This window comes from Falco biarmicus, chromosome 14 (genome assembly GCF_023638135.1).
Source record: "Falco biarmicus isolate bFalBia1 chromosome 14, bFalBia1.pri, whole genome shotgun sequence".
Lineage (NCBI taxonomy): Eukaryota > Metazoa > Chordata > Aves > Falconiformes > Falconidae > Falco > Falco biarmicus.
Window position 1 is genome coordinate 23,223,810 of NC_079301.1, and position 25,038 is coordinate 23,248,847.

The following is a 25,038-nucleotide window of genomic DNA, read 5'->3' on the forward strand; positions in this document are numbered from 1 at the left end:
GGAACGGCGACAGACTCATGGCCCCGGGGACAGCCCCGGGGGAGGCGGCTCAGCCCCAGGGCCGGGCTGGGCCGGAGGCTGTGTGCCAGGCGCGGGGCCGCGGCGCCTGGCGGGCCCATACTCACCCGTGGAGAGGCGGCCCGGGCCGGCTCTGCGGAGGCCGCGGTAGCGGTGCAGCGCGTCGGCCAAGAGAGCGGAGTAGAGATGCCCGATGTGCGGCGGCCCGTTAGCGTAGAAGATGGGCGTGGAGAGCAGGAGACGGTGGCCGGACCCGGCGACGGTGGCGGTGGCGCGGCGAAGCGGGCGCGGGAGGCGGCGGGGCGGCCGCAACATTGCGGCGCCACCACAGAGACGGCGGGGCAGAGCGGCCGCCCGGAAGGGCCGGCGGAGGCGCGGCGCCGGCGGCCAATGGGGAGCGGGCGGCGGCGCACGCGCAGTGCGGGCGGTGGGGTCGGGCCGGCGGGAGCGAGTGCGGCGTGAGGCGACCGGCGACATGTTCCGCTGCCGCATGGCCGCCGCCGCCGCGGGGGGCCTGGTGTGTGCCCTGCGCCCTCTCAGTCCTGCGCCGCGGGGCCGCGCTGCCGCCGGTGAGTCGGGGCCGGCCGCTTCTGGTACGGAGGCGCGCTGGTACGGCAGGCCCGGGTCTGGGGTGGGGGCTCGCTCGGGGCGGCGGGCCCGGGGCTCTGCGCGGGGGGGCGGGCGGGTTCCCTGCCGCTGGCTTCCTCTCACAGGCGGGTCGGGGCGTCCCTCCCCGTGGGGCTGGGCCTGTGTGCCCGGGCTTGGCGGCGGCCCGGCCTAGAGCCCCCATCCTGCTGGGTCGCTGCCCGGGGGGGCGGGTGCGGTCGGGAGCCGCGATTTCCCAAAGCTGCAGCTTGCTCGGCGGCCCTCGGCTCCCGTCAGCCGGGGAAAGGGCACCCGGACCGCGATTCCAGCGGCGCTGGGCGGGAATTTCACAGGAAGGCTTTTGGCGGCGGGACGGGAGCGGGGCGCTGCGCTGCCCTCGGTGCACTGGCAGCTCGGCTCCGCCGCCCCGGGCGAGGCTTGTGGGTAACGGGTGCAGGGAGGTGCCGGTGCTCCGCTCCCGGGAGTGGGAAGGGAAACTTCTGTGTTTTGGAAACCGTAAGTTCGATGGGGCTATTTGGCGTATCCATATCTATTTGGATGCTGGTGACTTTGCTGCTGGTTTATATCACAAATATGTGCGTTTAGGCAAAGAGATCAAAGGGGTGTAGCAGCCGGCGTGTCGGCTGAGGCTCGGAGGAGGGTGGAAGGTGTTTCCTGCGTGGTGGGAATAAGTTCTGCAGAAAGGCCCAACCACTTCTGCAAGCTTCAGCTGGCTGGCTGGGGTGTAAACACAGTGCTCAAAGCCATCACTATTTAGCGATCTAATTGGGACAGGCAAGAGTCTGTGATTAAACTATAGTAAAATAAAATATTATGTAGCTGTTCAGCTACATGCACTCTTTGTCTTGCTTGCCTGCTGGTGGATGCCTTCATCTGGATTGGCAAGCATTGCTACTCCTTTTCATTTGGAATGCCCTTTTTGTCAGCAGAAGCCTCTTTCTGCTGGTAGTTTACCTCAGTGGAATAATCTTTGTCAGCAAAGGGATTTTTTTTTTCCTTGTATAACCATACCTACTGCTTGTCCTGACAAGGTTACACTAGCCTCTGCTCGCACATGGTGGAGCAGAGCGCATCATTAGACCAGTCCCTGCCTCTGAGAGAAGTGGCCTGAAGAAAGGCATAAGAACAGCAGACATGCAGTACGTGCGCATCTCTGATGAATCTCCCAGTGCTGTGCGGCTTGAAGGCTTCTTCAGCTGGAGATAGTCTTTCTAGCTTCCTCATAGACGTTCCTGCTATTAACATGTTCAGTTACTCTTTGATCTTACAGATGGCTTTGGTATCCACAGCTGCCTGGAGCAGTTTGTTGTGGCAGAGAATAATTCACTAGTCACTCTGATGTGGTCCTGGGCTTTTCAAACAAATAGCTTGTTTACATGGGTGCAGAAATTACTTGGTCTCTAAATTTCAAAACATAACTTTGTATTTTGTGTTTTTCTCTAATGAATTGTATTCTTTAGGCAACTTGTTGCAGCGCTGGAATGTTCCCATAAAACTGCAGATGAGCAGACAAGTGGCTAGCTCTGGTGTGCCTGGGGGCAAAGGCGATAGTTCTGTTTTTGTCCTTATTGTGGGCTTATCAACATTAGGAGCGGGTGCCTATGTAAGTAGAAAGGTAGTTCATGGAAAAAAGCTGCGATACATCTCTCCTATCAGGCATTTGCAGTATTTTGGCTGACTTCACGTAGCTTTTTACCTCTGTAACTATTTCTTCCTTCAGAAACCTTCAAGGGGAGCTAACTGAGCTGGCTGGAAATTAACTTCAATAATTTTTTTAACTGTAATTTCAGTTACCTTTTAGGTTTCTTTACTGTGAAGTCACACCCCCCTTTTTTTTTCCACATATTATGATCAACCACAGCTGTCTGTTGCCTTGTGTATGATAGTAGCATATACTTGAGGGAGACTTGGATGGTACATGCTTTTGATACCAAAGTAAACCATTGTTTGCTAAATCTCAGTTCAAAACATTAGCATTTAGCTTGTGTAAGTATGCCAAATCAACCCAAAGTTTGCCAGCATACCTTTATGCCCTACTTGAAAGATTGAAAAGGATAAAGCTTTTCAGCCCAACTTAGAGAGTAAATCACATTCCCAGACAGCTGAAGGGTAGCAGCATTACCTAGGAGTGAATGGGTCCTAAGTTTACATCATACAAATACTTGTTTCAAATTCTTTCTCTGAGGGTCATATTCATTGAAAGTTCTGAGTCCTTATTTTCTGCTAATGAAACTCTTCACATGCAGAAGGCTCCTGGGAGATAAATTCAAAATAGTGCATAGAGGAAAAGTCTTTTGCTAGTCCCTTTAAATACGCTTTAGTGTGCCCTGCTGTACTGTACTTTTTTTTTTTTTTTTTTTTACAAACAAGGTAACTGAAATTACAAAGCACATTCTGCTTTTCCCAGGATCTGTTTAATCAAAAGTCCTTAATGTTCAGCTCTTTCCTTCTCTTCTCTTTCATTGCCTGTCTTCAACTACAGTTTTGCAATGTCATCATCTAAGATGCCCTTCTAGATCACTGACGTCCTCAGGTGTTCCTGGCAAAGCTGGCAGCAACCTGTTGTTGTACTTAATTGTAGGAGGAACAGTCACTGGGACAGGAGCTTATGTAAGATGCTTAAATGTGTTCTAATGGGTGAGAGGGTGGACGGAGGGTACTTTTCTGTATGTCTATGTACTTTAACTAAACTTTGTGCTTCCTGGCCTCAGGAAATTAAGGATACTTAATTTCAAGGGATACTGTCAAATAATTTACGTTTACAGATTTGATATTCTCAAACAGTGTTGTTGTTAGTGGGAAAAATTGTCTTAGAATTAACTTTTCCACATTAAAGCTAAAAGCAATTGGCCATCCTCAATGTGTGACCATCTGAAAGGCACAAATTAATGCATCTATTCTGATATCAGCAGTGTTGGTATGCGAAAAAAGGAAATCAACTAAATGTAAATATGCTAGAGGAAAGAAAAGAAAACATGTCTAGCTTTGATTTCTTCAGAGAAGAGCACTGAAATATTGCTCCATTAGCTGGCAAAGTACACAGCTGTGTTTCTGATTAGAAAGAATTTGGCATTGTCCCTTTGGAAAAAACTATTCTGAAGACGTGACTTGTTTTTTGCCTGTATGTAGTAGTCACTTTTTTCTAAGGGATCAGATATAATTTGCTGTATGCAGCCCTTCAGACTCACTTAAAATAAATCTTCATGGTTCTGCTTGCAAAAGCAGAGGTAGTTTTGTTTACCGTGACTTTTATATGTTTAAGCAAAAGGCTTTAAAATTATTTTAATTCTTTTTAATGCTAATAAGTTCTTGTTTTCTGGTATTTTTGACAATTGTTTCAGTTCCCTGGATATGCTTTTGTCTGCCTGTGCTTTTTTCATGTCTGGCATTAAATTAATCAGTTCTTGTTTTAGACTGTTGGCTGTTATAAAGCACCTAATTGTGGGAATTGATAAAATGCATAATATGTAGGAAGTAAAAGAGATTTCAGTTCCCCAAAGGAATTAACTTCTGGTCAAACATAGTTTGGATGTCATAACACTCAGTTAGCTAACAGTACGTGGTTTGGCATTGGCTGCAGGAGGCTTTTATTTCTTGCTGGAAATGTTCCAGTTTTAATATTCTTTCACAATTCAAAATACAGCCATTGGATAGATGGTTGTGTTTCAGACTGTCTTGATGGACTTCCTCCCTTTTATAAACAATGCAAAATGAAAGTTAAATGTCTTGTACATGTGATACAGATTAGTAGCAAGACTAGTTTTGACTTAAAAAATTGTTTGCTTCCCTCTAATTAATCAGCTGTGGGGGCAAATACTATACTTCGACCTGCTTCCAGCAGTCTCATTGTCTTTTGCTTCTCTACATTACTTCTCTACATAACTTGGAAGTTAACATGATGTCTTAAAGGATGTTCCCTCCTTGTCTGTTTCACTAAATTCTGTCCCCAGAACATGCAGGCTATACTCGTACTATATCCTGAATTTAACAGACAAATAAACAGAAGGTCAGCGTTCAGGCTTGGGAATCTCTTCCAGCTGAAGGCAGTTGCTAGAACAGCCATGCTCCTGTGTTTGAAAAGCACTAACATCATGCCGGTAACATCTGGCCTGAGGAAATCCATTAAGGTCGTTTGCTTGTTCTGTCCAGCTGCTCTAGGCTTTTGAAGCTGGAGTTGCTTTTTTGCCTCGAATTTGCCTTCCTTTTTTGCAGCCTTGCATTGTGCCATGTTGCATGGCCTAGCTTGCAAATAGGCTTGGGGTTTGTTTGTCTGCGTTTCCTTTGTTGTATCTGGTTCCTCTTGAAACAGGTCTGCAGCCCAAAAACATCTGCAGAAAGGTTGCTTGCTTGCTTATGGAAAGCAACCAGACAACTTGAGATTCATGACATCATATGAAGAGCAGATAGTTTTCTGAGTGCATTCATCTTGTAGATACATATATACACACACACACACACCCCCCTTTATGGACACTTTTCCCAGTGAGATATATTTGGGTCTGTATGCTTTAATTGAAAGCAGATGGATTTTCGCAGGATAGACAAAAGCCTGTCAGGGGGTAGGAGCAGAGTGGTGGCTTGATGCTGTAAGATATACAGGGTAAATATTTCTTTGTCTCCAGGTATACAAGACGTTGAGAGAAAACAAAGAGCGATTCACCAGCCGTGTCACAACAGTAACTAAGCGATCTCAAGAAAACGAATCATCTCCTTCTGGTGGGTACTAGCCTGCTAATTGTAGGTTTGGGTCTGTTCTTCAAAAGCTGCTAACTTGAGACCTCTAAAACAAACGGAACAGGGCCCTTCTGAAAACACAGTTTAACATAACATGCGCATTCACAGCATTGGCACTTCTTGGTGCATTCTGTTGTTTGTGAATTCCAGTGTGTTCCCAGCATAGAAGATGGTGCTAGCTTTCCATGACCCAGAACAAGGCTCTATTTTACAGATAAGCATGAGGATAACGTAGGTCATCTCCTGCGGCTCCTTTCTGCTGTTTATGCCTTCTGTGATAAAAAGAGGAAAGAGTTTAAAGAGTTTGTGCTGCTTTTGGCCTTTTACCCTTATGCAGTCTGGTAAAGACACTGTGGTTCTAAAGGGATAATATGATCTGTCAGCACAAAATCCTTTGTGCTGTGCTATGTCCCTGTCCCATGCATAGTGGGCTGGGCATGTGAGAAATACTGTGCTTGGGCCACATGTAGAAGGAAGGAATCGGGACAATTAGTGAGGCTTTTGATGATGCTTTTGCAGAGTGTGTGTGGACCACAAGTTGCTCATTGAAGATCGCTTAATTTATGAGATCTCCAACTGCAGTGTCTGAATTACTGAGCCAAAGGATGATATATTTTGTAGTAACAGTGGTTTTAGGTCATAGAAGATAGGTCTGTTATGTCACTTTACTTAGGAAATCAACAAAAAGAATATCCTGCAGACAGAACAGACAACTGGTTGCTTTGGTTTGAGGAAGAGGATAAAACATGTTTATCAGGTTGAGACTGGAGGGCAGAGAGTAAGCCTAGATGCTGAAGCAGAGGCCTTGGTAAGTCTGTACTTCTGGAGAAACTGTCCCTTTATAGTGGAGAGCAGCCTGTTAATCCTATGGTCTCCTTGAGTCAGCCCTGAATTGCATCTTCCAAACTGCAATATCCTTGATAGCCTGTGCTTTGCTGAATTGAGTGTCTTCTCTTTCAGATACAGATGCTGCTTCTCAAGGCACAGCAGGTGAGTCTTGATGGTAATATTTAACTGTTCTATTCCTGCATGCGGTTTAACTGCATGTTGTTTAGAAACAGGACCTGCATGTAGGAAAAAATGCATTCTGGTAGGAAGTCAACAGTTGGTCTCCTTTCAGAATACAATTACAGAAAAATATGCCTTGGCATTTTAGGGAACTTTGCTTTCTTATAAACTGTTCACTGAATGGCCAGTGCAGAGTTTTGGTCTTGCTCACGAGTTGATTTGTGTCCTTAAGCTAGATTTGTGTCCACACAGCTAGATCAAACACTTTCCAGTTCGTATTTTCCAAATTTTGAAAATCATGTTCTGACTTGCATGACACCCAGCTCATATATCTTTTCCTGGTGTTTTCAATAATTTTTTGGCTATGTCCCTCTTGCTAGCTCAGCAAACTGTCACTTACTGTAAAAACTGAATGTTGGATCTCCAGTGCGTTGTTTGGCCAGAGCAGAGGCTGAGCATGTTTTTGCTGTCCTGAATCTGCTGTGCAGTAGATGTCCTGGCCTTGCATCGGTCTTCTGAAATTGTGTATTGAATGCTGGAATCAAACTTTGGGGGTCTCTGACTTTGCAGTCACTTCACCCAGCTGTGCGAATGTAGATCAATTTCTGCAATTAAGCTCTTTGAGGGTCTACTGGACTAGTAGCACCTGTTCAGAGTATAGCTTGAAACCTGCTAATAGCCTGTGTGCATAGTGGTATTTCAAATTTGTTAACATAGATCATTCTTACTCTTAACATCTTAAACGAGAAAAGTAGATCTGTAATAGAGGAGCTAAAGCCACACGATTAAAGCTGTGCTCCTGGCCTGTTCCAAAACTCTGCAATTGCCATTGAGCTTGGCTGTGCAGATCTAGCTTAGGAAAAATAATTTGGTGAAATCTGACAGCTGGATTTATGCAGGGAGCCAGCTTTGAGTGAAGCAGCAGCATGGTTCCTGGGGGGAATGCATTGGGGTGGAAAGGAAGGGGAGGAGAAGTTTATTGAAGAGCAGTTTTCCAAAGGAAGTCTGTATGTGAAAGGCATCTGGTGACGTACTCTGTTCTTTGGGGCTGGGCTGTTTTCCCTGCTGTGTCTGCAGTAAGCTGTCCAATCTGTCACCTGCAGCTCCGGGAGCTCGTCCTGAGGTCCCATCTCATGTTCCTTTCCTGCTGATCGGTGGAGGAACTGCTGCTTTTGCTGCTGCCAGATCCATTCGGGCTCGTGACCCTGGTGCCCGGGTAAGAGCTGCCCTGTTCCAGAGCAGACTTGTGTGGATGACTGAATGCTGTGCTTGCTTCAGAGCCTCTGTCACGTGTTTTGCCATTTGCCTGGCATTGGTACAGCTGATGTGTTTAATGACCAATTAAAGGTGCTGATTGTGTCTGAAGATCCTGCCCTGCCCTATATGCGTCCACCTCTTTCCAAAGAACTCTGGTTTTCAGATGATCCAAATGTGACAGAGACTCTGCGCTTCAAACAGTGGAATGGCAAGGAGAGGAGGTATGTGTCACTTAGGGGTAGCAAGAATGGAGAGTGTTTAATGAAAAGTTGACAATGATCAAACTGTTCTTGTGAGAGACCTGCTGCAGAGCTTTGAAGGATCCCCAGAGTGCTGTGTGGACAAAAAACTTAGTAGGTTTCTGTGTTTGTCTGATACAAAGAGGGCTCTGGGATGTGCATGTGTCTTGTGTACGTTGTTGCTGTGCTGATCAAAGAAGAGACAGAGCACTGTCTGCTGCATGCAGAGCTTGTGTGTTATTTTGCACTGGAGTAGCTAACTGACTACCTTGTGGAGTCCATGGGACTCCATGATGTAAGCTGCGGACTCCTGGAGTGTGGCTTCCCAGAGATGCCAAGAGGTTACAGACAAGTCAGTCGAGCACTAAAGAGCAGACTGAAAGGTGTGGCTGTGCTGGCAGTTGTCAAGATGAACGCTGCTTCGCACATGAGTTAGCTCGGTACTCAACACCTCTTGAATCTTGCTGTGATTCCCTTAGACATACACCACCACAGGCAGCAATCCTGTGAAATATGTTAATAGTTAAGGTGAGGGTATAGCTTCACGGTTTAGAGCAGAGCCCCAGGGGCCCTGGATCACACTTGAGTCTTGTGACTTGTGTGATAAAGCCTTACTGACCAACACCCTTGAACTTCAGTAGTATGAAGACCCTAATTCTTAAAAATAGTTAAGTAAGAATTCTGGAGCTTGTTATGGATGCACAGAGTTGTCTTTGTATCATTGGTGATAGCTGGTATCACAAAGAAAGTAGAACCCATTTGATAATGGAGATTTTTTCAGTATATATTTCCAGCCGCCGTCATTCTATGTGCCTGTTCGTGATCTGCCTTTTGTAGAAAATGGTGGAGTAGCAGTTCTCTGTGGCAAGAAGGTGGGTACAGCATCAGTTGTTCTAGCATCATACAGTTCTTCCCAAGCAGAGCCTGTACTGTAAGCTGAAACTAAACTGTCGATGGTGGTGTGGAGGGTTGGCTGAGGAGGAGAATGTGTACAAGGCTGGGAAAAGTATATATGATGAAGCAGGGATCTTAAGGATAGCATGAGTGACATTTGAGAACGGAAGAAGCTATGAGGAATAGTAATGAGCTGAGGGAAAATGAGGAAGGGGGAAGGATATATCTAGAGTGTGGGCATGGGAGAAGAATATGTAGAGCTTGGAGACAGGGTGTGACAAAATGGGAACGAGGCTATATATCAGAGGGTTAGGTAAGGAGAATAGGGTGATCTGAGTAGTGGGTTATGCTGTGAGCAAGAGCATTGCGCAGAAGCAGCAGGAAGGTGGAAAAGTTAATGGTGAAGTTTCTAATATATATGCTTCCTTATTTATATGTTGCTAAAATAATATTTGTGTGACTCCTTGTACTACTGAGCTACACCAGGTATTGGAGTCCATTTCTTAGATCAGGTTGATCTTTGCAGGATCTGAGTCTGTGATGGCTACCAAAGAACTTGTCTCAATTCCTACTTCCAATCTTCTCCCTTACCCCCTCCCACCCCCCTAAATTTAAAGGTGTGAGAATGTTACTTCCAAGTTTGCTTCTCTAATCAATAGTTCATGCAGTTTCAAAAGGCCTACAGTGCATGGAAAGTTGAGCTCTCCTGCTTGTTTAATTTTGCAGGTTGTGCATATGGATGTTAGAGGCAACATAGTGAAACTCAGTGATGGTACCCAGATATCCTATGACAAATGTCTAATTGCCACTGGTAAGTTGTTGGGTTTTTTCTCTTTGTTCTTTGTCTTGTGCCAGGCCAGAAACAAGGAAGTTTCTGCAGTATGTGTCAGATGCTTGGTAGAGCAGTCAGATGAAGGACAGTCATATGGACAACCATGCCGTTGGGTTTTGCATCTGCCTCACATCAGCCAGCTTGTCCAGGACATTCAAAGTTTTGCCCTGTGAAGATCAGTAGGGAAAGAGGAAAAGGTGGCTTTATTCCTAGGAATAAATAAAGGAACTTCTGTACAGGCCAGCCTCTGAATCCTGCCTGTAGCGTTAGTGAGCAGAACCACCAGCTCTTGCTTGGACAGAGCACTGCTCCAGCATCTAACCTTAGCACTTCTGTTCACTTCTATGCTTAAAGTGGAAATGGCTGTCTCCAGTCAGTGGAGCAAGGTGTACAGCACTAGATCTTTTTCCCCTGGGTGACTGTTGGATCATCTACTGCTTTCATGTTAAAAACCCAGACAGCAACAGGGAATAGGGCATATTGTAACAGTTTGGAGAGCACAGTCAAGATTAAAGATAGCTTTGCATTGTCTGGATAGCCAGTGATGTGGCTGTGGTATCATTAGTCTCTCTCTCTCCCCCCTTCTCCTTCCCTCCCTCCCTCCCTGCTGTCCTCAGGTGGTACCCCAAGGAACCTGTCTGCCATTGAAAGAGCAGGAAAAGATGTACAACAAAGGCTGACGTTGTTCCGAAAGGTAATCTTGAGGTGCTGCTGGACCTGGGGTGAGGCTGAAATAATCGGAGCCAGTACCACTACTTTCAGCTTTTTAACTCTTCTGCTTTGGGTCTAGGACAGCTTGGCAACTGCTTCTCTCAGCTGATAACCAGGAATCCATTTGCTGTTTATTCCTTTTCCCCAAGTGGGTAAACAGGGTAGGGTCTACTAGACCACTCATGTTTGCCTCAGGCCTGAGAGCTGTAATGTGGTTTTTTAGTTTCCCTTCTGTATGACTTTGTTGTGCCTTCCAGGCCTTGTAAAAACACAAGCAATGTAAGCTCTGCAAGTCAGTTTGGCCTGTAAGCAGTGTGTGCCTTCAGGACCTTGAGTAGACACAGGAAGCTAGCTTAGTGCTCCAGCCTGACACCCATCTTGATTATGTGTGCGCCACAGTTTTGCAGCACATGGGCAAGAGGTTGGCCTTGGGCCTGAGACAAGACAAACTGCTCTCGTGCTCTGAAATTTTGGCTGAGAATGAAGTTGAGTGTTTATGTCAGCTCTTGAATTAGCTGAGATTGTTTTCTGATGAACAAATAAACTGATATCTGTGCCTCATACATGGCATTTCTTGACCTTCATCCTGTGCCTTGGCACAGAATGAATAAGACATGGAAGTTGGTCAGCGGTCTTCTGGTTTTCACTATAGAGTTGCTTTTTGTTGACAAATTCCACTTTTCTTGAAAACGACGGATTTTAAACAGGCATGCAACAGTCTCCTTAGTCTAGTTCAGGGAATGAATCAGGAGTAAGAAGCTGTATGGGAACTTTCTGCTCTGCTGGATTTCCCCTAGGGTCAGATCTGCTTAGCTGTGGAAAGGGAAAGATGGATGACATGAGCTGTGGCATCCTTATAGTACTGTATGTGCTATAGTATATTTGCATCTAGAAATTTCTTTGTAATTGCCCTTGAAAGTTAAGGGAAAATGCAGGAAAGTCAGATTGCCTGGACAGGGAAGAGCTTGCAGAAATGTTAGGAAGCCAGAGGGTTTTTTCTGTGCAATAGACAAACAGGAGGAAGGAGAAACATGTTTCTTTTTCTAAGCTGGGGAGAGAGTTGCTCTTGGTTCAAAGGGAGAAATCGGAGGAAAATATCTTCTGCTGCTCTTCCTGTTTGAGGATATTTGAAATAGGAATAAATCTTTCAGATCGAGGACTTCAAATGTCTGGAGAAGATTTCAAGAGAAGTCAAGTCTGTCACAATTATTGGTGGTGGTTTTCTTGGCAGTGAACTGGCCTGTGCTCTGGGAAGAAGAGGTAAGTGTGCTTCTGCAGGCAGCTTGTCTTCAGCTGGCACCTTGACGGAAGTGATAGACGTTGAATGTAAGCAGCCTGACATCATAAGCTTCTTTTTGATTCCCCAGCTGCTGAGATTTTGCACAGACTTGTGGTTTGCCTGAAATAACCTTAGTGCACCTGTGTTTGGTTGGCTATATGGCATGATGTGGTTTGCCATTTTTTCTCTCATTAGCTCTCAAGCAGCCCCTGACTACAAAGGGATTTGTAAGTTGGGCTCCCTGGAAGCTTTGCAGGCTTGTGCATGTTGCAAAGCCGTTGCACTCTGTAAAAAGTTACGTTTACTCTCTCAGTGCTAAAAGCCACCCTAAAACTTATTTCAAAGGGGTTGGGAAGAACTGGATTCTTTACTGTCAAGTGCGTGCAGCTTTTTGAGTAGTGTCTCTATGGTAATTTTTCTAGTAAGGGAAGTTTTCTTCAACATACTAAGCATTTTACTTAAAGTTGGCTCTGTAGGTGTATGCAAAACAGTGGTCAGTCACTGTGACACCTGTAGAAAATCTGGGAGACCAAACTCCCAGTTTTGGAAACTTCTGTCAAGCTCCTCATGTAAAGTGAAAGCATTTGCGTATGTCCTGAAGTCTGTGCTGCTGCTCTTTCTCCATGGGTTATAAGAAGCCTGCTCTTGCTTTCCTTTCAGCACAAACCAGAGGCCTGGAGGTGATTCAGCTGTTTCCAGAGAGTGGCAATATGGGCAAAGTCTTGCCTGAATATCTGAGCAACTGGACCACAGAGAAAGTCAGAAAAGGTAAAGCTGCACTTCGATGCTCTTCCTCTGCAAGTGGCAGAGCTGTGGTGTTTAGGCCAGTGGCTGTTGCATAGCTCTTCCTTGTGACATACAGCGCTCTGCTTGTTTTGTCAGTGGAGCCTTGGGAAGACTGGGTCCCATGTGAGGTGGCCCAGGTGCAGAATGGAACAAGTTGAAGTTCAGACAGCTTGGGTAGCACAGAGCTGCTGTGAATCTGTGGCTTCTTAGCAGCTCTGAGAAAGCCAACCAAATATGCATGCTGATGCCAGTGAGGTTTTCCCTCTGGCTGTTCCTGCACAGAATGATCCCTGCTACCATACTTGCAAGTTACTTTTAGTGCCCTCTAATTTGGAACCAGAATTGTCTTACGATAACTGCCTGTTCTCTTCTGAGTTGTTCTAGTGTCAAATAATTTTACTTCTTACAGCCTAATGCAGTCACTTTGCAAGAAGGGCTGTATAGCCCCATGCCTTATGCATACACCTTTGTAAGGCCACCTGCTGTAGTGTTTAGCTGACAAAGTTGGTAAGATCTGAGATACCTTTTTCCATTTGCTATATTAAATGCAGAATATATTTATGCGCATAAGTGGAGTGGGGATAGAGGGAGGAGGGATATAGTTGGGGGTGCAGACAGCAGGGCCTGATAACCCACGGGTCTGAGTTACTTCCTTTTGCTGGCCCCTGCTTTGTCTGCATCTGCACCAAAGATGCCTGCTTCAGCTGAAATCTCTGCCCCTAAGCAGGAGCTATGTTTCCTGTGTTTGTTTCCAGAGGGTGTCAATGTCATGCCTAATGCTGTGGTCAAGTCTGTCTCTGTCTGTGGCAATCGGCTGATGATTAAACTGAAAGATGGCCGAAAGGTAAATGTAAAAGCAGGGAAAGGGTAACGTTTGCAGGGGCTTTGAGAGAATTAAGATAATAATTATGAAATCCCAAACAGGTGGAGACTGATCATATTGTGGCTGCAGTAGGGCTGGAGCCTAACGTGGAATTAGCAAAGTCAGCTGGGCTGGAGGTGGACTCTGACTTTGGAGGGTTCAGGGTGAACGCGGAGCTGCAGGCACGCTCCAATATCTGGGTGGTGAGTATGTGCAGAGGAGTTTCCTGTCTGCTGGTTATGCTGATGCAATCAGAATACACAGAGTTACGGGGGCTGATATACCTTGATTAGGTGAATGGGGTGAAAAGTAGCACATAATGAGACTAATTGCAGTGCAGATCCTGCTGGCAGCTCTGGAGTCTGTTCATGCACCACAGCACACATTGTTGCTGTGGTAACGACTGTGCAAGTTTTTGAATATTTATGCTGTGTAAGAGGAGTTGGGGTAACCTAAAGATAGCATGGATTACTATTGTGTAAGAGTCCCTTTGGTGGGAGTTGAGACTTTGATCCCTCCGGAAAAATATACCTGATACTGTCTTATTTTTAAAAAAATTGGTGAAAAATGCTGAGACACTGGGACTTGTGTAGCCTGGGGAATGGGATGTTAGTGATGGCATTTGGGGTTTGTAAGGAAAACTCAGTTCATAGCTCCACTTTGTTCTCTTCCCAATGCCTGTTTTGTTTGTACATTAATTTTAAGCTTTTGATTTTAATGTTTAGTCTGCACTGAATGATTCTTTTTAAGGCCGGGGATGCTGCCTGCTTCTATGATATCAAACTAGGTAGGAGACGTGTAGAGCACCATGATCATGCTGTTGTGAGTGGAAGACTAGCTGGAGAAAACATGACAGGCGCTGCGAAGCCCTACTGGCATCAGTCCATGTTCTGGTAACATTGATTTCTTCTTTTGGTATTTCTTATTTGGTCACATTGCAGGAGCTATGAAAAGATACACCTTGTAAAGGTTTCTGTTTCCTGAGTGTAGTGAAGCTACTTTAGCAAATACTTGCTCCCAGAAGCTCGGGGCGTGGGAAGGCATTTGAGCATCTGCTGCTCTGCCTTGACTTCTGAAATGTTTTTCCTTCCTGCAGATCCCAGTTTCTCCTTGAATGAGTGCCATTCGGCAAAGCAAGTAGTGATAAAGAGCAGCCCCTTTCCTCATAGCAGGCCAGCTTACAGGTTGAACTCAGCAGCAGCTTGTGCTGAGGAACTTCAGATGATCTTAACAGAAAATCTGTTGGTTTCAGTTGTGTTGTGTCTTTGCTGATTAGCTGAACTGAGGCTTTAGTAGCAATGCGTCACTGCATCCAGGAGTGTATGTGAAAGTCTGTTGTTTTCCAGAGGAGAGGTATCAAGAAAACGGGCAGTTTTGCTGTATCTTTTCAAAGTTCTTTTTTAAATGAAACAAACAAAAAACCCCAGTGAAAAAAATAATCCCAAAGCCTGTTAGCTCAAGATCAGGAATTTGAAGTTAGCAGACTTTAAATATGGAGGAAAGAGTTTTACTTTTCTTGGAGAAAACCCCTCAAAAATAGTTATTTATGACTTGCCATCACTTACCTGAACACTTGGTCTGTACTGCATGGACTTGGGACCCAGAAGAGTTTCTTCACTTTTGAATAAGGACACAGAACCATCTGTTTCAATTGTGTGTTTTTCTTCAGGATATACTTTACCATGATGCAGATGCAGATGGCTAGGGGGCTGTGAGTTGCAGTCTTGTGTTTTGTTGAAAAGTGTTAACTCCAGGGGTTTGCCAGCCCTCACTGAGTGAGACTTCCTTCTCCTGTGCTAAAAAGCTGGCAAATGGCAGGAACTCATCTTACATTTTCTTCAGGATGTTTGGGATCCCTCCTGAGCTCTGACTTGCTCACTGCTGGGTGCCTTGTCTGCTTAGCTGACGTATTCCCTTCAGTAACCTGAGTCTGTGATGAAGGATTCTGGCTGGGAAGGTAGTGCTGTACATGTAGTGATGTACATACAGAGATTTCCAAATTGTTTGGTGTGTATTGTGGTTTTAACTCCAGCCGGTTACTAAGTACTACGCAGTTGCTCGCTCACTCTTCCCCGAGTCCGTGTTGCCCCCCGCCCTGCTCCCCAGGATGGGAAGGAAAATTGGGAAGGAATGTAAAACTTGAGGGTTGAGATAAGAACAATTTAACAGTTGAAATAAAATAAATTTAAAAATAATAATAATAGCAATTGTAATAAAAAGAAGGGAGAAGGGTAGAGGAATGAAGTCCAAAGGGAAGGGAGAAACCAAGTGATAACCACTACAGTTGCTCACCCTCTGCTGAGCAATGCCCACCCAGCTAGTCCCCAAGCATTGATTAGCCAGCTCCAGCCACCCCCCCCCCCCAGTTTGTATGCCAAGCATGACATCCCATGGTATGGAATACCTCTTTGGTTTGTTCAGGCCAGCTGTCCTGGCTGTGTCCCCTCCCAGTTTCTTGTGCCCCTGCAGCCCTCTTAACTGGCAAGGCCTGGGAAACCGAAAAGTCCTTGACTTGGTATAAATGTTATGTAGCAACAACTAAAACAACCTGTGTGTTATCAACATTGTTCTCATGCCAAATCTAAAACAGCACTGCACCAGCTACTAAGGAGAAAATTAACCCAGCTGAAACCAGGACAGCATGATGTATCAATTTCCTCTGCATAGATGGGAATATTTTTGACCTGTTATGCTTACTGGGCCCCAAACCACAGCTGCTTTGACTTCTATAAGCACCCCAGTTCAAAGTCAGCAGGTACTCGGTTCAAGGAGGTGTTACAGTAATGTGTCCTCTTTGATCTTCTTTAAATGCTCTTTGAAACATACACTAAATTTTCTGTGCTGCAAAGTCTAGTGCTTATAACTCAGCAGTGCCGGAAGTTTGGTCAAATGGTCTTGCCAGGACCCGGAGGAACACTTGCTTCTGCCCCAACTCTGTCTCCAAGTCACTTGGTACTAAGCCAGGAATATAGAAGATTTTTACAAGTACCTAACAACTGCAAACTCATGTTTGAATGCTGAGGTCAGATGTATGAGTTTCGAAAGACTCAAGATACCTGCAGTTCTTGGAAGCCAGCCAGCTTCCTTCAAGGGAGCAGGCCTTAAGTATTTTAACTTTTTGTTCATTGTCCTGCTTTCTTCTGAAACTGATGGCCTTAGACTTGCTGTGCTTTGACTCCTTGTTCCACCATAACGTATGCAGAAGAGTCTAATTATGTCAGTCAGCCTGCATACCATAATCACTCTCTTGGACAATACTCATTAAGGGTTTGGGGATGGATGGAATTGCCTTGTATTTGTCTCAGTAATGCTACAAATTATTTTTTCCCCACTTTATTCCTAGGAGTGATCTGGGTCCTAATGTAGGGTACGAAGCCATTGGCCTTGTTGACAGTAGTTTGCCAACAGTAGGAGTCTTTGCTAAAGCAACAGCAAAAGACACACCGAAAAGTGCAACGGAGCAATCAGGTAGGCTATAGTCCTGCTTGGGAGCTGACTGGGTGCATGAAGGTTTTTGTGTCTCTTAACTCTTTGTAGTGGCTGCAGAGTTGGTCTGATCTCATTGCAGAGCACTAGGAGACACCAATCTGCTTCTTTTCTAGACCAAGCTTTAAAGGCTGGTTTTGATATTAAAATGTGATTAAAAAATAACGTTCCTCCAAGAAGACCTAGTGTAACTCAGTTACCAAACTTTTTTTTCCTTAGTGAAACTTAATTTCCTCCACAGCAATAAAACAATCATTTTTTGCTGATTGTGTAGATCTAAGCATATTGATTCTGTATATACTGCCTGGAAGAAGTAGACTCTTCTTTTGTGTTTGGTGATGGGAGTTGTCAGTATTGTGCTTCATGTTAGGATTACTTCATTCTAGTGTTACTAAAACTTAACTTTTGCTGCATGCATCTCGAAGGAAAACACCTCAGTCTGTTGTAGAACCCCGCTCTTCAGTCTGCTTTCACCATCACGGGCAAACAGCTGCTGCTTTTTCTGCATGGGACGTTTGATATCTTGTATCTTTGCATTAGGGACAGGTATTCGATCAGAGAGTGAAACAGAAGCAGAAGCCTCAGAAGTTCACATTTCTCCAAGCTTTTCACCAACACCTCAAGTTCCAAAGCAAGGAGAAGATTATGGCAAAGGTGTAATTTTCTACCTCAGGGATAAAGTTGTGGTAGGAATCGTATTATGGAACATCTTCAACAGGATGCCTATTGCTCGAAAGGTCAGTACAGGACTAGTATGCTGAACAGTGAGGCTTGCTTAGATTGAGGATTTTCTTGTGGAAAACTCAATCTACCAATTTTAAATGAGGATAAATAAATGCACATGCTCTGTATGGAGCAGAGCTGTGCAATACCCATGCTAGCCCTGTCTTAGGTAAATTATGGGAGATGTCCTTGTGCTTTTCTGCATGTTTGTTCAAAATTCTTACAGAAACAACTTGAATTAAGTTTATACTTCAAGACTTGCCTTTGCATGGCTGGAATTTTGGGTCTGTACTAAGTACAAGCAAGAATCACACGTGACTGAGCATCAGAGCGAAATGTCCTATTTTTGTGCTACTTTGTCTAAAGTAACAGTCTTAAACATATATTATCCTAGATACACAGCCACAAAAGGTCAGGGTTAGAAGCAGCCTTGAGTAGGTGCTTATTCTGTCTTCATACTCCAAGGTAAGATCATCTATACTTAGGTCATTTTTTTAACATCTTTGGAGAATTTTGGCAGTTTGAGTGTGATTCCACACAATCACAGGTGATCTGTCCCAAAATGAACTGTTCTTATTGTTGGAAGTTTCGGTTGGTTATTTAACCTGAAGCTTTCATGATGCAGTTTAAACTTGTTACTTTTCCCATCCCTGTGAAAGAGACATTCTTCCTTCTCTTAGCCGCCCTTCCTCTAAATCAGAGAGCCAAGTATGTACAAGGATCCTTGGCCTTAGTCTCATTGTCTAAAAGATAAGTTGCTCAAACTTGCAAACTTACACTAGCTCCTTTAAGACAGTGCAGAGAGACTGGCTCATCTTCTTGGAGTTGAGATGAATCAGTTCTGAAGATACTTGTTCCCCCCCACTGTAAAGGGAAACTCAGACATCAGAAATAAATCCTATAGGGACAGCGAGGTTGGTTTTAACTCCAGCCATTCCTGTAGGGAGATAATGCTGCATTTAACACTTCCTTATAAGTTGTGGCTGTAGTAAGTATTGTTGTCATGTTGTGGACTGCCTAAGTTGGTGAGTTGTCATCAGCAGAGCTTCAGAGAGGATCTAAGACATTCATCACATTGGCTGGTGACCATGTCCAGTCTTGCAGCGCTGGATTTTTATAGTATGTGTGTCGGGTTTTAACACATTCTTCCTTTCTTCAGATCATCAAAGATGGGGAGGAGCACGATGATCTCAACGAAGTAGCGAAGCTTTTCAACATCCACGAAGACTAAACTCCAGAATTGGAACGTCACAAGAGGAGTGAGTAGGGCAGCAGAGGCCACTGGCTGTGTGCACCCCTTCATCTCAGACTACTTCTTCTGAGTACTTGTGAATATTTCTGATCATGTAGCGTTCTAATGTTTGCACCAATAAAATCAGATTATTCTAAGTTAAATGTCTTCTTCCTGCACCTCTGCATTGCTAGTTTTGAGAGGGGAGCGAGCTGCCTGCTGTTGTCAGTTTTTCCCCTTTTATCAACAATGGAGACACCTGCAGAGCTACCTCTTTTCATGCAGCACTTCCCGGCTGGTGAGCTTGCAGTCCTGCTGCGCAGAGGGCTGTGCCATTCGCAGCAAGAGCTGCCTGTGTAGGAAAACCACATCCCTGATGGAATGAAAAAAATGGGATGCAGTGGCTCCCATGAAAGCTTGTATTTGAAGCCAGGTGTGTGCTCCAACCTGGTGATCAGTGTAAGATGGGGTATTGAAGGGATGGGAAAAATAAGGAGAGGGGCTTACCGTTCGTTGCTAGGACAGGAGGTAAGGGACTGAACTATCAGAGTGATGGAGGAAGTGTGCTAATGCATATTTGGAGAGCACAGGATGAAGTGGGTTGGGAGAACCAGTCACTGGTGATGCAGGACACAGGGGGCATGATGATGTCAGGAGCATGTTATTAGTTCTCTGGCCGCCATGGGTGAATTTGAGTCCTTTCTAATCACACTCAGCTCTTGGCTGTGTGTGCCAGGTAAAATGGGATGCAGGAACGGCATATAACACGACAGAGTGGGTTGGGAGTCAGAGAGGGAGGTAGTATATCCATGGAGACAGGTTGATGCTTTTGGCATGTGAGGGGAAGGGTGTTCAACTGCCCCTGCTTCCCCTGCCTCAAGAAGTGCTCCAGTGTTGCCAAAAAGTTCATCCCATGGTCTGCAATTGTTTCTGCTTATGTTGGAGCTGTTCCTCAGCATGAAAAACTAGTATGTCAGCTGCAGGGAAGGCAGTGCCTTCAGCCACCAGGCCAAGACATCTGGCTCGCATCCTCCCAGGGCCTACACACTTAACATGGACGAAGACATCAGCCTCCAGCCTTGCTCCGTTTCAGGATGAGCTACAACTGTAAATGTGAGGAGTCCAGGGCGGCTGCTGCTGCAGGGAGGGAGAACTGGGTAGAAAATCATGACTGAGCTGGATTCCAGGAACCACGGTCCAGGCTTGGAGCTTGAGCAAGCGTGTGGCATGTTGGGAGATGAACCTCTTGACATCATCCCGGCAGCAGAGTCTTACTTCCAACTGTGCTGTGCCTGCGTGGTCCTTCTCTTATAAAACATTGCCAAGGGAAAAGTGTCGTCTTCCTGGAGCCAGGGAGTTGACTCTCCCTCGGCTGCTACTAAAATTTCTCATCTGTTGTGGGAAAAAAACTGACACTAATGGCGTCAGTTGTGTGCAGCAGATTCTCATTCTTTCCTGCTCCTCTTGCAAATGCAAGCACTGGCATAATAGAGGGAAAAGCTAACCGTGTTTTCCAGAACCAGAAGTGTTGGAAGAAGGGTTCGCCGGAGTCAAGAAGTCGCTCAATAAAGTTGAGCAAGATGCATAACTCATATTAGTTTCTAACACTACTTATATAGAATTGATACACATGCATATTTGTAAAGCAAAAATATAATTGGTTAGTAGTCTCTAAGCGCGTGTGGTTCTCACACCCCTAATTACCATGACTAAAAGACCATGTAGCTAATTGTGTTGCTGTGCTTCAGCCTTGTAGTTTGTTACTCCCTATATTCCCATACCGCTCCCTATCTTCCTTGGCCCTGCACCTGCTTTCCCAGCAGCTGTAGCTTGTTACAGCCACGGCCTGTTGGCACAACATAATTACTTGGTCTCAGGATTCAAGAATAGCTCAAGGCTACCTTTCTTGTTAACTTCAGCACAATTCTGATTACAGGCCTATTCTAATACCAGGCCTGGATTGTGCAGATCTTCAGAGATTATAAGTCCACGCTTCTGCAGACATTCTTCTACACAGAAGGAAGCAGGAAGTAGACGGGTGATCCTGCTCGCTCAACCCCTACCCATCCTGCAGCCTCCAAGCCGCTGAGCACTGGGCTTCTTGAAGGGTGGCCATGGGTCTGTGGAGCTGCAGAAGAGGAAGAACTGAGGTGGGCCCGGGCTGAGAGCATCTAGATGGGAGGAACATGGGCACAGCTCTTCTTTCCTAGATGGGGATGGGAAAACACGAGTGGGACTGCCCTTGCTTCCCAGGCACACTTCCCACCCCTGCCCACCTTGGCCTCCAGAGCCTTTCCCACAGATGCTGCAGCTCTCCAGCCATGCAGACTCACATCCAGACGTTAAATGATTTAATGAATACACTGGAAGGACCAGAGCTGGCCCAAGCTGGACTTCAGATGTTGCTCTACTTGGCAGACAGTCTCCAGTCAATCTCATCAGTACTGCTCAGGTGGATGCCCTTTCCACGGAGCAGAGATCCACGGCTTGTTGCACTGCAGCAAGGGAGAAAAAGCCACCACCAACCAGAAAACATGGACAGGGGCACAACTCTCCCTGTCAGAGAGGAAAAGCGGTGGAAGTTGGCCAGCACAAGCCCCTTAGGAAGGTGCTGAAGGCGTACAGGCCTACATCTGCCCCTTCTGGTCGCGTCCATCAATTACGCACTTCAGCCAAGACAGAAACGCCACCCCCTTCCAACCTGGCAGGAGAGCCCATGGCAGACAGCGAGACAGCAGAGGCATCGCAGGGGAAGGGCGCTCTCAGCCAGAGCAGCTGCCCCGGGCACACCCAGAGCCCAGCGCTGCTCGGCTCCCAGTACTCAGAAGGTTTAGAAAACCACAGGGCTGCTCCTCGGAAACATCCCCATTCCTACACTCATGGATGCTTCCCCTTCCCCGAGCGCTCAGCCCGGAGCAGGCAGAACCACCAGGAGCAGAGCCACAGCTGATGCCAGTGCTGAAGCTTCACCGTGTGGGAAGGCAGCTGCCCACGGACAACACCCACGCCTCTCGGTGTCAGCCAGCAGCCCCCAGCAACGGGAGAGAACCCACCCGCATCGTGTCCGTGCAGGCTTACTTTGCCAAAAAACAAAGATGCTGGAGAGCCTGGTGGCAAAGCTATTGCCATTGGCGTCCCTCACCAAGTGAGACACTTCAAAAGGGGCGCAGGTGCTCACGGGTGGGGCGTGGGCATCTCCACAGCCATTGCCCAGGGCTTTGTGATGCAGGCAGCGCATCATGCCCAGAGGCCAATGTGATGCGGGTCTCCACGGTGACCGTGGGGGTATTTAAGGGGCGAGAGCCCTGGGGTGTCCACTCCCAGAAGAGCGACTCCCTCAGGAGGCAGCATCTCCCCTGGGTGACCATGGCAGGTCAGCGGCAGACGCCGCCAAAGATGCCCACGCATGAGGAGGCGAACACCCGCCCCCAGCACCAGAGCAGGCTGCCCAGGCTGCAGACCCTGCACCAGGTGAGAGATGGGGCAGGAGGGGTGGTGGCGGTGGGACGGGGCCACATGGATCTTTCTTGGTGCTGCGGCTGGGCTTGCCAGCACTGGGGGGGCCGCTGTGCCAATGTAGCCACCTCCATCACCTGACTCATGCTCTTCCTGCCCACAGGTGGGCCATGGGCAGCCGCAGGCAGCAGCACCTTCCGAATCTTCTTCCCAGAGCAGGGAAGCTGCCAGCAGACCCCGACAGCTTGTCCCATCTCCTCGGGTCTGCTGTGGTGAGTGGGATGCAGCCGGCAGGATGCAGAGCTGCAGGCGTGCCCCATGCAGCCCCACAGCCAACACCACAGCTGCACAGGAGACAAACCGGTGCCTTTTGAGGGATTCAGAAAGCAGCATGATGCTGCTGAAAAGGACAAGAAGAGATCAGGTCCGGGCAGCCAGGAGCAGCAAGGCCCCTGCACCTAAGCCCGTGCATGATCCCCATGAACATGGGAGCACCAGTGCTGCTGGCAGGGTGTCTGTGCCAGCTTCCATGGGTACGAGGCATGTGGGGCCAGGGCACCAGGCACAAGCAGTACAGCAAGGCTCCAAAGCACCAGTGGGACGCTACAAGTGCATCCTCATAGGCAAGTCGGTGCGGAGCCAACGGAGGGCTCTTAGGAAGCCGGAGGATGTGACACGTGTGGCACACTGCTCCAGGAAGGAGGAAGATCTGCCAGAGCTGGAGTGGAGAGAGCTGGCCCGCAGGCAGCACCCGAGGAGGGGAACTCCTGCAAGCATGGCAGCCCATGTCCACGGGAAGCACTGGGCGACGGCCGAAAGGGCCTTAGTCCCACAAGTGCCAAAGAACCACCCAGGGGCCCTGGCCAAGCTTGATAGCTGGGAAGATATCAGCACCAAAGAACTGTCCCAAGAAGAGGACATCAAGATCCACAGCATCTGGGTCAACCCTTTGTTCCCAGAGCTTTTGGAGGGGTCCTGCCGTCCCAGCAGCTCTGGCACACACGTGGCAGGAGTCACAGCTGGGCACCTGCAGGATGCGTCTGCTGACCCGGCACATTCCACAAACACCGAGCCAGCAGCTGCTGCCCTGGCTGCAGCTGCTGAGGAAGAGGAGCAGCGCTCGCCACTCGCTCCCACAGAACAGGAGGCGGCAAAGGCAGCGGCTTCTCTCTTCAGCAAGCAGGGCACAGCAGCACAGACAGGGAGCCAGGCACCTGCCCCACACAGCCCCACAGCCCACACCGTGGCTCTGCAGGACGCAGCTCAGTGGGACGTAAGTGAGGTGCGGCACAAGAGGCCAGCGGAAAAGCAGGACTCAAAAAGCAGCATGATGCTGGTGGAAAGGGCAAGAAGAGATGAGGTCCAGGCAGCCAGGAGCAGCAAGGCCCCTGCACCTAAGCCCGTGCATGACCCCCATGAACACGGGAGCACCAGTGCTGCTGGCAGGGTGTCTGTGCCAGCTTCCATGGGTACGAGGCATGTGGGGCCAGGGCACCAGGCACGAGCAGTACAGCAAGGCTCCAAAGCACCAGTGGGACGCTACAAGTGCATCCTCATAGGCAAGCCGGTGCGGAGCCAACGGAGGGCCCGTAGGAAGCCTGAGGTTATTTCACATGTGGCAGACTGCTCCAGGAAGGAGGAGGATCTGCAGAAGCTGAAGTCGAGATTCCTGGCCCACAGCCAGCACAGGAGGAGGGGAAGTCCTGCAGGAAGTCCTGCAAGCATGGCAGCCCATGTCCGCGGGAAGCACTGGGCGAAGGCAGAAAGGGCCTTAGTCCCACAAGTGCCAAAGAACCACCCAGGGGCCCTGGCCAAGCTTGATAGCTGGGAAGATATCAGCACCAAAGAACTGTCCCAAGAAGAGGACATCAAGATCCACAGCATCTGGGTCAACCCTTTGTTCCCAGAGCTTTTGGAGGGGTCCTGCCGTCCCAGCAGCTCTGGCACACACGCGGCAGGAGTCACAGCTGGGCACCTGCAGGATGCGTCTGCTGACCCGGCACATTCCACAAACACCGAGCCAGCAGCTGCTGCCCTGGCTGCAGCTGCTGAGGAAGAGGAGCAGCGCTCGCCACTCGCTCCCACAGAACAGGAGGCGGCAAAGGCACCGGCTTCTCTCTTCAGCAAGCAGGGCACAGCAGCACAGACAGGGAGCCAGGCACCTGCCCCACACAGCCCCACAGCCCACACCGTGGCTCTGCAGGACGCAGCTTGGTGGGACATGAGTGATGTCCTGCACGAGCTTGAGGCTGTGATCCAAGAACGCAGCCAGCAGCCGGTGGAACAGCGGCACTCGGCACAAAGCATGGGTGCGGCGATGGCAGTAAAACCACGTGCAGCAACTGAGGATAGCGAGTCTACATTGGCTGCAGAGCCTCGGGGAGAGCCCAGCACAGCCTCTCCTGTCCCAGACGAACGCCAGGATGGAGAACACATGGCTTCTCCCATGTCTGGAGACCCTCCAGGAGAGGCTAGTGCAGCCATCGTCTCCCCGGCAGCACATGATCATGAAGGGGCTTTTTTGTTGCCTGAAAATGCTGTGGACAACACCGCCACACCACACCTTGCCCCAGCAGCAGAGAACGGAGACAATGAGACAGCTTGTCCCCTGCCTTGGGAGCCTTGGCACCAGGTGAGCCAGGGGTGCGTGGCCAGCACCGAGCATCCCCAGGTACCGGAGGCAGGCGCGGCGCCCGGGGCATGTGTGGCAGGGACATGGCTGGTGGACATCCTCTCCATCTCCTCCCCACCACCACCACCCCCGCGGCCCCCGCCCCCGCCTTTAGTCTTGCTCTCCCCATGCAGGCGACCTCCCAGCACAGAGGCGACATGCGGCCCTCCTCTGGCTGCAGGACCGTAAGCCCAGCCAACCTGACACCTAACACTGCCAAGCCTACCACGAAACCCCATCCCCAA

General features: G+C 48.0%; 1 protein-coding gene across 3 annotated transcripts; it reads left to right on the forward strand.

The window, feature by feature from the left end:
* The first annotated feature begins 126 nt into the window (after positions 1-126).
* AIFM1 (apoptosis inducing factor mitochondria associated 1) lies at positions 127-18,830 on the forward strand. Of its 3 annotated transcripts, none has more exons than XM_056359353.1 (17): positions 127-587; positions 3,107-3,234; positions 5,247-5,340; positions 6,319-6,348; positions 7,470-7,582; positions 7,714-7,844; positions 8,644-8,734; positions 9,483-9,567; positions 10,206-10,282; positions 11,451-11,559; positions 12,239-12,346; positions 13,120-13,208; positions 13,289-13,429; positions 13,977-14,119; positions 16,570-16,694; positions 17,253-17,449; positions 18,595-18,830. In XM_056359353.1, the coding sequence occupies exons 1-17, from the start codon at positions 239-241 to the stop codon at positions 18,664-18,666; spliced, it is 2,082 nt and encodes a 693-aa protein (XP_056215328.1). In that variant the 5' UTR covers positions 127-238; the 3' UTR covers positions 18,667-18,830. The 3 variants fall into 3 exon arrangements, with proteins under 3 accessions (XP_056215328.1, XP_056215326.1, XP_056215327.1); XM_056359351.1 differs by lacking the exon at positions 3,107-3,234 and adding an exon at positions 2,085-2,227 and having other exon boundaries at positions 128-611; XM_056359352.1 differs by lacking the exon at positions 3,107-3,234 and adding an exon at positions 2,085-2,227 and having other exon boundaries at positions 129-587.
* The last annotated feature ends 6,208 nt before the right edge of the window (positions 18,831-25,038 follow it).

Excerpts from the sequence above, each read along its gene's own strand:
- AIFM1 (XM_056359351.1), top strand. The coding sequence starts at position 239 with ATGGGCGTGGAGAGCAGGAGACGGTGGCCGGACCCGGCGACGGTGGCG. Across the intron at positions 7,845-8,643 it reads TGGAATGGCAAGGAGAGGAG|TATATATTTCCAGCCGCCGT; the intron begins GTATGTGTCACT and ends AGATTTTTTCAG. Across the intron at positions 11,560-12,238 it reads CTGTGCTCTGGGAAGAAGAG|CACAAACCAGAGGCCTGGAG; the intron begins GTAAGTGTGCTT and ends CTTTCCTTTCAG.